The sequence below is a fragment of the Leptinotarsa decemlineata genome, unplaced genomic scaffold (genome assembly GCF_025532065.1).
Source record: "Leptinotarsa decemlineata unplaced genomic scaffold, Ldec_3_MD MMD2_P_RNA_scaffold_2, whole genome shotgun sequence".
NCBI classification, from domain to species: domain Eukaryota; kingdom Metazoa; phylum Arthropoda; class Insecta; order Coleoptera; family Chrysomelidae; genus Leptinotarsa; species Leptinotarsa decemlineata.
Genome location: NW_027412529.1, coordinates 3,757,146 through 3,770,723, shown reverse-complemented (window position 1 = coordinate 3,770,723; position 13,578 = coordinate 3,757,146). Strand labels below are relative to the sequence as shown.

The following is a 13,578-nucleotide window of genomic DNA, read 5'->3' as shown; positions in this document are numbered from 1 at the left end:
TTTGTGAACCGGGGGTTAGAGGCCCGGACAATCGAATCGCACGTTAAAAGGTAAGACCTCGTTGATTCTTATCTCGCACAAGATTAGACTGCTGAGGGTTGTCGTTTGTGGAGGAAACAGATTTCAACAGATTTATTTTTACCAGGGTAACTAAGACATAACCTTCTATTGGGAATACTAAGACTCAGTGAACTAAAAAAAAAACAGTATGAACATTGAATACATATGTTTATAAAACTATTTTCTCTGAAACTACACTTTTCAAAAAGTCTACAATAGTTGCTACTTCGGCCATTGCACCAAGACCACTGTCACCACATATAAGTACTTTCTCGATCACTGGAACTTCATGGTATCCCCAGGTTTTGAGGGTCGATATCTGCTGAGAGGTTATGGGGTGCTGGTACATTCTAGTGTTCATCGCCGGGCAGAATATGAGAGGCTTGTTCAAGTCCCAAGCTCGCACAACGCAAGTGAGTAGGTTGTCGCAAATACCCTGAAAAAAAAGGTGATTATTGACAGAATTAGAGAAAAGTTACACAATTGCTCTAATTGTCAACGTGGAGTAATTCATGCCAGATTCCTCAAATACCAAAACATTAGGATATCTATACAGAGTAAGTCAAAAGTAATGAGATGGTCCCTGGAGAGAAGACGAAACATCTCTTCAAGAAAATGCAGGTCACTTGTTTCAAAATTATTTTCAAATATACAGAGTGTCCATGAGAAATTATTGTTATTTTTTTTCAAGTGGAACACCTCTTCTTCCTCATAAACATGTTTACAAAACCCCATCACGTGTTCTGCTGTATAATAGCTTCTTCAAGCTTTTCATAAATTCTACTCAATTCATTTTTTATATAATAACAATTTGAATAATATGATCTTCTACTAATGTAGTGGCTAATAATCAACTGAGTTGAGTCCTAATTGAAAATTCAAACTTTACCAACTCATGGTAAGTACACGGACATGTACTGAACTTATTATACTTTGTGCTTTTTATAACAATTTGAATCATATGACTTAATAACTGCCTACTTGATGATTGATGATTTTACCTAAAAAAAATTGAAAATTGGAACAACATCGAAGAAAATTTCACCAAATCATATGAAATGAACATGTTAAAAACTAATTACCATTTTCCATGCTCGAAAACAGACTCAGTCAAAAGATGGTTTGCAAATGTAGAATTGGTCTTCGCATTCAAAAAACTACTCATATGTTCCTTTATTCTTTGGGAACAGGTTCTCCCTGTTTGCCCAATATAAAGTTTTAGACAAGAACTACAAGTCATCTTATATATTCCTGATTTATCCGACATCGAGTTTGTGTCTTTATTGTTTTTAAAAAAGTTGCTTAAATATTAATTTGTTTGGTGAACCACGTAAAATTCGATCAGTTTCAAAAAAAGAGCGATGTTATTGATGGGAAAGTATGTCAATGATCTATGACACTTATTATTTTTTATTTAAGAGGGGAGAGACCTGCTAAATGGCTCTCGGCAGTTTTTTGGAAAGAATGGAGATTTTAATATGTACCTTATAACAGTTGTTGACAGCAATTTCTTTGATAAAATTCAGATCTTTCTGACAGTAGGAAATTCAATAGTCTGAGAAGCATACTGCTACTTTATGCTGATTAGAGATGTGTCGAGGAACTATGTATGACAAAGTATGTATAAGATGGTTTATGGAAACTTATTATTTACCAATTCGTCAGTCAATCAGTCAGAAATGCTTTCTTGTCATAAAAGTTTAGGTTTTGTTGGCAAAGCAGGCTTAAGAACTAAAACAATCTGAAACATTAACATATAGGTCAAGAATTTAAAACAAGATATTAATATGGCTCAAGCACACTACAAAAAGTTTATAGTAAAAGTCTGATAAAAAATTTTATATGTTGACAAAACAGGCTTAAAAACTAAAACAATCAGAAACATTAAAATAAAGTTGAATAATTAAAATGAAATATTAACATGGCTCAAGCACACTTCAAAAAGTCTATGGATAAAAGTCTGTGATAAAAAATTTTATAAGTTGGAATTATAAGTTGCGAAGTCATCCGAAAGAAATTCCTCAATAGTATAATAAGCTTTATCTAGCAGGAGTTTTTTTACTCTTTTTCGAAACTGTTTGTAGCATAACTTTCTGATTGAAAGGGGAAGATGATTGAAATATTTTTTGCTGGGAAGAGGAATATTGAATGTGAGATGAGTGACATAACTCTGAGTTGAGTCTAGATGTTATCGTTGTGCTTTTTGTGCATTAGGCAGACTGTTTCTAAAATAAAGAGGCAGTAGACTGTTAAGATTTGATGTGCTAAAAAAGAGGCTTACAGGAATCTTGCACTCTAACTCTGGTAATGAATCTCACAGCTCTTTTTTGTATTGTAAAAACTTGACTCAATAAGTTTTGACAGCTGCTCCCCCAGAAACAAATTCCGTACCGCAAGTGGGACTCGAAAAGTGCAAAGTATGCTTTTCTAACAGAGTGATAGTCTAAAGAGTTACAGATAGACCTTATCACATAACAACTTGAGGATAATTTTTTGCATAGTTGAATTTCCATTCAATTGGTTGGTGAAATTTTCTTTTATGTTTACACATTTTTAATCTGTTTTCACCTCAACTCAGGTAAAATAATTTGTCATCAGTCATAGTCATATCTCTTGTATTTTGTTAGAGAAATTAGATATAAATTTTTTATGGAACAGCTAATACATTTTTTTATTGATACAAATTCGAAATGATTTTTTCAATAAAATCTTGATTGGTTTGAACCCTACACTATCTGATGAGAACTGTATTTTGAAGATACTTACATTTGAAATTTTCGCAAGAGTATTAGCATCCAAAGGAGCTATCAGAAACACATCTGCCCATTTCGACAACTCTATATGTAACACTGGATCCCCTCTTTGTGACCAAGCTTCCCATTCGTCTGAATCGGAATAGGTACAGACATCTTCAATGCTGTTTTCAGCGATGAAATGCTTTGAGTGCTCAGTAAAGCAAACCTTAATCTGAAATGAAATTAAGATATTAGTTTTTCGAGACTGTTGACCGTCATCCATTCCAGTGATTCTGATTGTTTTGCTTACATACAAGGTTCGCATTTCAAGTAACATAAAGATGATCTTTGTAATAATAATGAAACCTTTATTTCCTTTAAAGACTTACATAATTGTGCCTGAAGACTGTTTCAATCTTTCTCTTGAAGATGATCACTTGGTGATCGAAACACATGTCGAAGTGTTAAAATAATAATTCTCAAGATTTTCAATTTATATGCCTCGGTTCTAGAATATAATTATAAGTCTGATAGTAAGGGTTCCATACCACTGACACATATTCAGTACGGACAAATGCACAGTAAAGAACTGGATACTTTCTTGATGTAACCTAGCATCTTGCGTGCTTTGAGGGACATCATTATTATGAGTAGAGAAAACTTTAGTTCATCATCCAATAAAACCCCACATTTATTTTGAACATTACGAGCATTGTTTATATCTGCCCTCAAATTGTTAAATATTTTCAATCTCAATATATTTGGTGATTTATTAGTTACATTATTTTTAGCATGTGATAGTTGATACTTCATTATTTGCTTTGAGGATCGAGAATAATATCTATTATCAAGTTTGTGATTCGTTTCGGAAAACATTGCGAGACAGTTCCATAACTATTTAAACTCTTGAAACTTCACATAGGATATGGATTAATATGGAAGCTTCCCAAGAGCATATCGCAGCCCAGTCTCAACAGAAGTATAATAGAGATTTGTCAGCTCATTTGCAGTGAGAACAATTCCCAAGTTTTTCAATTTATATGCCTCACAGTTTCAACCAGAGACTAATCAAGAACAATGTGTTTTGAAATTTAAATGTTCATCAATATGTACTCCAAGAAGGTTCATAACTTGTTGTTTCTCCAAATCAGTATCCTGAATTTTGGGACTCAAGGTTTTTCTCAGATACTATAACCAAAGTATCATCAGATAATGAAATGAGCATCAGTGTGTAAATTGTAAAAATAGCGTAGTAGGTAAAGAGAATTGGCCCAATGATTGACCTTTGAGGAACTCCTAAATTCATAGGCGAACTTATGGGTTTGATAACGGCCAAACAGTTATCACGTTAGTGTTTAATAAGAAAGGAAGGATGTGTAGATCATGCAAAGAAGTAACTTTCAGACACAAACTGAAAGAAAGTCCTCCTGAAACAGCTACTTTCATATAAACATTGAATTATACGAAAGAAAAAATCAGGAGGACTTTCAGTTTGTCTGAAAGTTACTTCTTTGCATGATCTACACATCCATGTATAGAGTTACTTCCTTCCTTTCTTTGGAAGACTCCCTCATCCTTCTTTTTTTTTGTATCAAGATGGAGTAGTAGAAAGCCAAAAACTTTCTTTCCCAAAAACCTCATTTGTTTTTCTCGTTTATCTCTGTTTTGTTTCAACAGTTCTAGCAGGAGCTGATTAAAAATAGTTGTTGAACATTTTGGTATTTCTGAAGATGCCAAATACTTGTTTGGTGGATGCTAAAAAACACTCAACCAAAACCAACAAGGGTACGAAATTATAATACAATTCTATTAATCACAAAAATATCATTAATGACATTTGATACATCAAAACGGGGAAAAAAATCACAATATAATATCTTTATTGAAACTCTGGAGGTAAAGACTGGAATCACACTGAATATTTTCACCAGTAAGAATGAAATTGCTGATATTCAATCACAAATGCTTCATTTTTGGGTTCAGGTCCCTTCGTAAGTTGTTATATATCATTACTTCATAATGGACTGTTTTCAATGACTGGTGAAAATGTAGTCTGGCTCCAGTCTAATAGCATTTGGACTCATTGGTGGAAAAAATAAAATAGAATCAAAATTTACACAAATCACCTACTTCTGTTTTTGAACCAAAACCAAGTGAAATAGCCTCAAGTAAGTTATGTAGTTTGATAGTAGCAACACTCCCGGTGCATCCAATCAAAATTTTGACCATTTTAGGAAGACTTTTTCTCCAAATCGGAAAAACCTAGTTTGGACCAATCTTCCTTGTGCATAAGATTATTTTCCATTCGGCAGCCCAAATACTCTTTGGCAACTTCTCGACAGACGGAATTATCGTTTTTGTTAGTATGCAGACATTTCATATATTTCACCATCAGTTTCCTGCAGAGTCCGTCGTGATCTAGTGGAAAACTTCCTTTGTCTGGAGCGGTGGGCGTGAATTTTTTTTGGCCAAAGGTCATAGACGACATCAGACACAGGTGGTAACAATTAAATGGATAATGAAACTATCGAATTAAAATATCATTTCCGATCAATTTCGTCCCTAACCTAAAACAATGTATAGTATAAAACCAATAAAACCATAGACATGACATATAGAGTATAGACTTATGTCAACTTCACCTACTGATTGACAGATGAGAGATGACACAGAGATATGGAAACTACGGCACAGCGATAAACATGCCCGTGACTCTACTGTGACTATGTCATCAGTAATATGGGTTGCATACATAGTGGTCGTTATGTATCCAATTAAACAATATCGATATACTTTTTTGTCAAGAATCTTCTTCTTCCATTAATGATTTATTCTGGCGTCCTACAAAAAATAATTGGAATCACTGTCAAAAAAGTAATAATAAATGACACCCAAACACTCAAAAGTCACATTTATTCAAATCTCCGTTACCCAAACAATTCGCATGAACGAATAAATGGAAAATCACTACTATCAAAAAACCTAAATAGACAAAAATACCTACTTCATTACAAATAACATATCAAAATCCTTAAAGTTTTACAATAAATATATATAGGCAATACTGACATCTGATTGTGAAGTATATCAGTAATGTAGATGCCAAGATGTGGATCTCTCGGTTCTGTTTTAGTTGTTGGAGTTTCTGTTCTCGCTTCGAGAATAATTTTAATTTTCCTTGGCTCTTTTGATAAAGTGTGAAATCATTCCCATATTATATTACACAATATATAACTCTACCTTGAGATGAAATGGGTAACTTTAATAATTTCATCTCCACCTTTCTTCAATGATCATTCTGAGGTTCTCCAACCCTGAGTAGAATTCGTTTTTCTACTCAATAATTCTGTTACTTTTTTAGATTGTAGGTGGCAGTTACTGTTCAGTATCATCTTTGTATATAGACTTTTATACAGTGTGTACAAGCCAAATGGAATAAATTCATTATTTCGATTATTGTAAATATTAAAAAAAATCCCGAAACAAATTTAAATTAAAATTTGACATACTCAACGGAAAAATGCTACCTCGACCTTCAACCACCTTCGAACGACGGATACAACCCCCAATTTTTTAAATAGGGAGTATATGCATAACTGCATAACAGTCAGATGCTATTTTTTGCATAAATAATTTGTTATATGCTCATCAAATTTTAACATATCATCTATAAATACCCTTAAAAATTTTGTGTCAGTTTTGTTAACTATAGCGTGATTTTCTATAAGTAAGATTCAGAGTTATGATGTCTCTGAGATTATCTTCATTTGTCCCACGCCAAAGGACCGTGATTTCATACGCAAAAAGTGTGAACTTTCCTTCAATATCAATGGTTAGCAGATCATTCAGATGAAGCAGGGAAAGGTTAGGACCCAAAACCGAACCTTGTGGTACACCTGATGTATTATTCTCAATATGCGATGTATTTCCTTGGAGTTTTACTGACTGCTTCACGCCTGTTAGATAACTGTAAAGCCAGTTATATGCCAATTCTCTAAAGCCATAGCACATGAGTTTAAATAATAGTGTTTCATTATTCACGCAGTCGAATCATGATAAATATATACTTTACGAGTACTTATATGAGAATTTCAGTTGTCTATACGAAATCTTTTTGTTATTTTTCCAGAAGAATTGATCAAATCAAGCCAATAAATCCAATTTTGGTCAAGAAGGAACTTTATTGACGTTTTTACTATTTTTCAACTGACAATCTTGTTTACAAAACAAATGAACACAAAATAAACACACAGAATGATAAATAATAAGTAAATATCTACACTATTGTTTCCCAAAAACAAAAGTGGAACTGTATTTCTTGACAGCAGAAAATTGGACGACCCTATAATTTGACGCGACCAAACGTCATACACACCCTCATTGTAGTCTGTAACGTAACAAGACGTGACAAACTACGTTAATAGATAACTCCATTGATGACTTCCAAGCAACTATGTCAAAAGTCGTATAATCAATCACCTCGTAAAATCTCCAGACGTCGCTGCCTCCATCACAATGCCGAGAAACTGAATTATCAGTTTTATTGCCGGCGAAAACAGAAGAGTGTTTATCGCTTCTATTTCAATCTGAAAAACAAGTCGATTCAGACACGCGATTCACTTTTTTATTGGCACGCAAAACGAAGTTTGGTTCGATTTTTATGAGGGATATTTTGACTGAAACTATGTTCCAACTGTGGGTTTCATGGTCGAAACGATAAAATATTTCGATTACGTGAACTCTGTGAAATTATTGTTGTGGAAGTTTGTTGGAATGGAGGTTTTTACTGAATATCCAACAAAAATGAGGAGTCTATTTAGGAATCGTGTCATATAGAAATATGAATCGATTTAGACTTTGCATTTCAGCAAGTGGGAAGCTTGTTATGGGAGAGATACAGAACAATTGCAAAATAGACAGATAATCATAAGGAGAGGAGGAGAGAGAGGCTAGATATTTCTCTTAACCCATTAATACTCTTCAAGAAACCCTATCTCTACTTTTCAAAAACAGTTTTCCCCTCATGACATTAAGGGAAAAAAGAAAAAACCATGGATGTCTCTAGGAATAAAAACATCAGCTGCAAACTTCAGATCACTGAAATTGTTTAAAAAAACACACTAACAGTGAACTCATATTGAATTATATTAACAAATATAAAGGTATCTACACACTTGTGATTGAGGCTGCAAAAGAGAAATACTATAAAAATAGGATAGACAATGCAAAAAATAAAATGAAGGGAAATTGGCTCATAATTAATAATCTGAGAGGGAAGAATTCAAAGCTCCCCACCCATATGAATATAGAACCCAACACTCTAAATGAATTCTATCGCACGGTAGGTAAAAATCTAAGCTCAGACATAATACCCTCAGTAGATACTTTGCATTACCTCATATCAGATAATTTTAAGTTATGAAATACTAACATTGAAGAACTCCTAACAACTCTATCGGATATTGAAAATAAAAAGACTTCTGGTATGGATGAAATATCTGTCAAAATATTACTAAGTTTACCATTTGAGGCCCTACAGGTATTGGTAGATGCGATCAATATATCCTTCTTAACAGAAGTATTTCCATCATGTCTTAAAATAACAATCATCATCCCATTTTACAAAGGTGGACAATTTAACGAACCAGCAAATTTTAGATCTATTGCATTACTGTTAACTATCTCCAAAATCATAGAGAAATTAGTTAAGAAGAGGATAGTACTATTTTTAGTTGAACACAAAATATTGTCGAATACTCAGTATGGCTTCCAATATAAGAAGATCACCAATGATGCAAAAGTCTTATTAAGTTTGTACTATGCGAGTATAAACTGCCATTTAAGATACGGAATCTTGAATTGGGGTACAAGCTCTTCTGCTGAAAGAGTGTTCATTCTCCAAAAAAGAGCCGTCAGAATTTTAGCTGGAATAGGGTGGAGAGACTCATGTAGAAACGTTTTCAAAAACCATGGAATACTTACAGTTGCCGGTTTGTATATCTATAAGTTATGTAGTTATGTTTCCATGAACAAACGTATATTTCCAACCCAGCAACATAGATATATTACCCGTAATAGAGATTTTCTGATGCCCAACACTCACAGAACGACCTTATTCCAAAAAAGTTTCCATCATCTCGGCCCGGAATTCTTCAATAAGCTAGATGACTCAGTTAAGAACTCACCTACGTTGAAAAGCTTCAAGTATAGATTGAAAAAAATTTTACTTGAGAAAAATTGCTACTCACTTGATGACTTCTAAGCATTTTCCCACGAATGTATGTAAATGTGTATACACACATCGGAAAAGTCTAGGGATATTTTTATAACATACTAAATATCATAAAAATAAATGCATGAGGTCGTTTAATTTCGATTAAATTAGTACACTCGACCACCCTGTAGATTCCTATGGGTTGAACAAAGCCTGCAAAAACGGTAACTGATCTTTTATCAAGTTTTTTACAAACTGTAGGTTTTCGGCTGAAATGAATAATCTGAAAGTGTCGAGTTTGTACATTCTATGCTGTTCTTGCTCAGCAATTAAACTGGAAATATTGTGCTTTAACATGGAACGCCATCACTTACCATTGGCTGAGATGAATAGAGCTGTAAGGCTTCTTCAAGGTGGCATGCGACAAAATGATGTAGCTCTTCGTTTGGGGGTCTCCCAAAGTGTTATCAGTCGATTGTGGCGGCGTTTCCTTGAAACTGGCAGTCCAGCCGAACAACATCCAGGGCGAGGACGCGCTACAACTGCAGTTCAAGACCGATTTTTGGTCTTAACCGCAAGAAGACAACCGACAATCACAGCACCTGAGTTGGTTAACGTGTTGCAGCAGACGCACCAGGTAACCATTGGTCGTGATACTGTCAGAAATTGACTGCGTAAAGCAGATCTCCACAACAGAAGGCCACTTAGATGTCCACCTTTGTCGAGAGGCAATCGCGGTAGAAGATTAGAGTGGTGTCAAGAACATCAAAACTGGGATGCAAATGATTGGGCCACAGTTTTGTTTACAGACGAATCCAGATTTGGATTTCATCCAGATTCTCGTCGAGTAAGACTGTGGAGACGACCTGGAAATAATGAACGTTTGAGACAGGTCCAGGAAGTCCACACTTACAGAGGTGCTACAGTAATGCTATGGGGCGGAATCATGATCGGCGGCAGAACCGATCTCGTTTTTCCAAATCGCTCCCTCACAGCTCGACAGTACCTCGACACCATTCTTCTACCTATCGTCCGTCCGTTTGCAGGTGCTGTTGGTGGAAACTTCCACCTAATGCACGATAATGCTCGTCCACATGTCGCGCGTCTATTGACTGACGGCTCACCAACGAAGCAGTTGATGTATTGTCATGGCCAGCACAATCACCGGACCTGAATCCCATCGAGCACGTGTGGAACATGCTTCAACGAAGAATTACTCCGCTTATGGGGAACATTCACACAACGTTTCAATTGAGAGAGCTTTTAATCGCTGAATGGGCAAATGTACCTCAAAAAGACATTGACAATCTCATTTTGTCGATGCACGATAGATGTAGGGCCGTAATAAACCAGCGTGGAGGCCATACTTTGTACTGTTTCCAATTTTTTTGTATTATGATTTTTTTTCGTGGTGTCAAAGAAGAGCCATATTTTTTTTTAGTTCTGCTTTTTTTTTCCCTAAAGCGATCTAAAAAAATTATTGCCATTTTTAAAAATATCTCTAGACGACTTTTCCGATGTGTATATATATATATATATATATATATATATATATATATATATATATCTATATATATATTACAATGTAGGTTTTCACGGATGGTAGAATATGATGTGTTGTTTTTCCGGGTGTTCATCCGTTGTGTACTATTCGATAGTCGACGTTTCGCCATCATCTCAGATGGCATTATCAAGACGAGTTACTGCTTCGCTTCGAGAGGTGTATATATGTATGTGCATATATATATGTGTGTATGTGTATATATATATATATATATATATATATATATATATATATATATATATATATATATATATATATATATATATATGTGTGTGTGTGTATGTATATGTATATTTATGTATGTATATGTGTGTATATATATAGTGTAATAGTCTAAACTGAAAACATTCTCTTTATTTACGAGGAACTAATGTGTATTGTTCAACTACTACGACAAGCACTACGATTATCGAAGAGCAACAGTTAGCAGAACCCTGATTATTGATCGAACTTGGCGTGCTTTGTATAACAACATTTCTGAATTTCCAAAAAAAATCAAGTTGAACATTGTAGACATAAAAATATCGCAGGAAATATGATAACGATAATAAAATGCCCGTTCACTGACGAAACTTATCGATCCGATTCATGAACCGTCAGAGAATATCACTCCACTGAAGAGTTGGCGTGATGTTGTGACGTTCACCCCGACCCTATCCCAAGGAGTTTTCAGCTCGCTGCGAACACTCTGTCTCTGTTGGCAGGCTATACGGAGCAAATGGCTACGAGGAGTTAATGGCTAAACACATGTAATAAATTTCCTTCACTTCCTAAACTTGACGTAATCCGAAGTTACAAGCACTCAGTCTGTATCCCATTGAAAAGCACCGACTCTTTAGAAATATAAATCGATAAGTTAGGAACGACTGGGTTCCTCGTTGAGTTATGGCTGTTGAATAAAACACTGGCCGGGTATATTTGTTCACGTATTCACCTTCTTTTATTCAACACCAATTTGTTGACAATCTAAATACTGAAGATTTTGGCGAAAGATTGGGGTTTCACTATTTGAAGAATGAATTAGGTTCAATAATTTGGGACAGACACAGCACAAATATTTTGGCGAAGGAACAAAGCAATCAAGTTGCCGAAGGTACAAAACAAATAATTTGGCGAAGGTAGTAAACAAATAATTTGGCGGAGGTATAGGTCGATTGTTAGCTCCAGAGATTCAGCCACTCAGAACTTTACCAGATATTTACTACCAATAATTAAACCATTGCAAGAAAAAACATATTTTGTGGAACATTCAAGACATTTTCTTGAACTGTTAGGGGCAATCGAAGTCAAAAAGCAGGACCAACTGATCAGTCTCGACGTGGAAAGCCTTTACAGTCTACACCAGGGGTCTCCAAACTACAGCCCGCGGGCCAAATATGGCCCGCCAGTGTCATCAATCCGGCCCGCGACAGCCAATGATTACCTAATTGTTGTTACTATTGCTGTGATAAGTTGAAGAAGAAAACACAGAATGATAATTATTCGGTTATATTTACTTGCAAGGTAAAACTTAACGACAGAAGTTATGACAAAGAAAACTTAACTTAAGTATCTAAGTTTAGGCATATTAATAACTAACAAATAGTTGAAATGAATCACAGTAAAACAAAAACACTAATGAGATTTATGTAATTGTGATTTTCCACCGACAATGCTTTGTAGTTGTGGATCAATTTTACTTGTACCAATTATCAAAAGAGATTTAAGATGCTCATCGGTTAATTGAGATCTGTAAACATTCTTTGTGTACTTCATCTTGGAAAACGTTTTCTCACACGAGCAAGTTATGCCAATTATCAAATTGTACCAGTGGAAGACTCTTATAAAATTCCAACAGAGATAAATTTTGATATTTGTTCTTGAGCATATCACTGCACCGTAAATCAATAATTTCCATTTGGACTTCCGGAGCCAGGGTTTTAATGTCAGAATCAAAAGGATTTTGAAAAAGCTTGATTTCATTCGCAAGGACATCAAAATCTGAAAAATGATTATCAAAATTTATCTTCAAAGCACTCAAAGTTTCGATTGCAAAATTGACGGAAAATTCAGTCTCTGTAGTGTGGCTGAATATTTCACATGTTTCAAAATGTGTGAAACATTTTTTACGTAATTGCGATTGAAATAGTATTATTTTCTGCCTGAAGGATTTGATATTGGTGTATAAATCAGGGAGAAGCTGATTTTCTCCTTGCAATCTCAAATTCAGTTCGTTTATATGATTTGTCAAATCGACATAGAAGGCTAAATTCCACATCTATTCACTATTTTCTAAATCGGCAAAAGGGCGCTGCTTTTCATTTAAAAAAATTTCGATCTCTGCTCGAAGTTCAAAAAAGCGCTTAAGGACTTTTCCGCAACTAAGCCAGTGTACGGCAGTATGATATGGTAAATCATTTTCTCCAATCTGTTGAATAAACTCGCGGAATTGTCGGTGATTCAGCCCAGTGGATCTGATGAAGTTAACAACTGATATGACTGGTTTTAGAACTTCAGACATATCCAAACATTCTCCGCACAAGGACTGTTAATGAATGATACAATGTAAGACTAATGGTTTTGAACCACCAACATTTTCTACAGCCTTTGACACAAGTGTAGCCACTCCTTTATTTTAACCATACATATTTTTGCCTCCATCAGTTGTTATAGAATTCAAATTTCTCCATCGAAGGTTCTTTTTATAAATAGCATTTTCAACTCCCTTAAAAATATCTGCCCCAGTTGTCGTGCCGTGAATACTATCAATATCAAGAAGTTCTTCATACACTTCATAGCTTTTATCTACTCCGCGAATAAAAATCAACACCTGAGCAGTATCTGACACATCCGTTGACTCATCCAATGCTAGAGAAAACCACTCATGGTCTCCATTTTTGTCAGACAGTTGAGATACTATATTTTCTGCGATGTCTTGCACTTTCCGAGCCACGGTGTTCGCTGACAAACTAACACTTTTAAATAAATTTACCTTTTTGGGGCATATTTTTTCGGCTACTGCAATC

At 34.9% G+C, this 13,578-nt stretch overlaps 2 protein-coding genes across 2 annotated transcripts; both read right to left on the bottom strand.

Moving 5' to 3' along the window:
• Nucleotides 1-117: 117 nt before the first annotated feature.
• Nucleotides 118-5,067, bottom strand: Ppcdc (Phosphopantothenoylcysteine decarboxylase). Its single transcript, XM_023160772.2, has 3 exons — nucleotides 4,926-5,067; nucleotides 2,827-3,027; nucleotides 118-496 (listed from the first exon to the last, which is right to left on the bottom strand). The coding sequence occupies exons 1-3, from the start codon at nucleotides 5,022-5,024 to the stop codon at nucleotides 230-232; spliced, it is 567 nt and encodes a 188-aa protein (XP_023016540.2). The 5' UTR covers nucleotides 5,025-5,067; the 3' UTR covers nucleotides 118-229.
• On the bottom strand, nucleotides 5,026-5,405 carry LOC111505881 (cytochrome c oxidase assembly protein COX19). Its single transcript, XM_074181622.1, has one exon. The coding sequence runs from the start codon at nucleotides 5,281-5,283 to the stop codon at nucleotides 5,026-5,028; it is 258 nt and encodes an 85-aa protein (XP_074037723.1). The 5' UTR covers nucleotides 5,284-5,405.
• Between the last annotated feature and the right edge of the window lie 8,173 nt (nucleotides 5,406-13,578).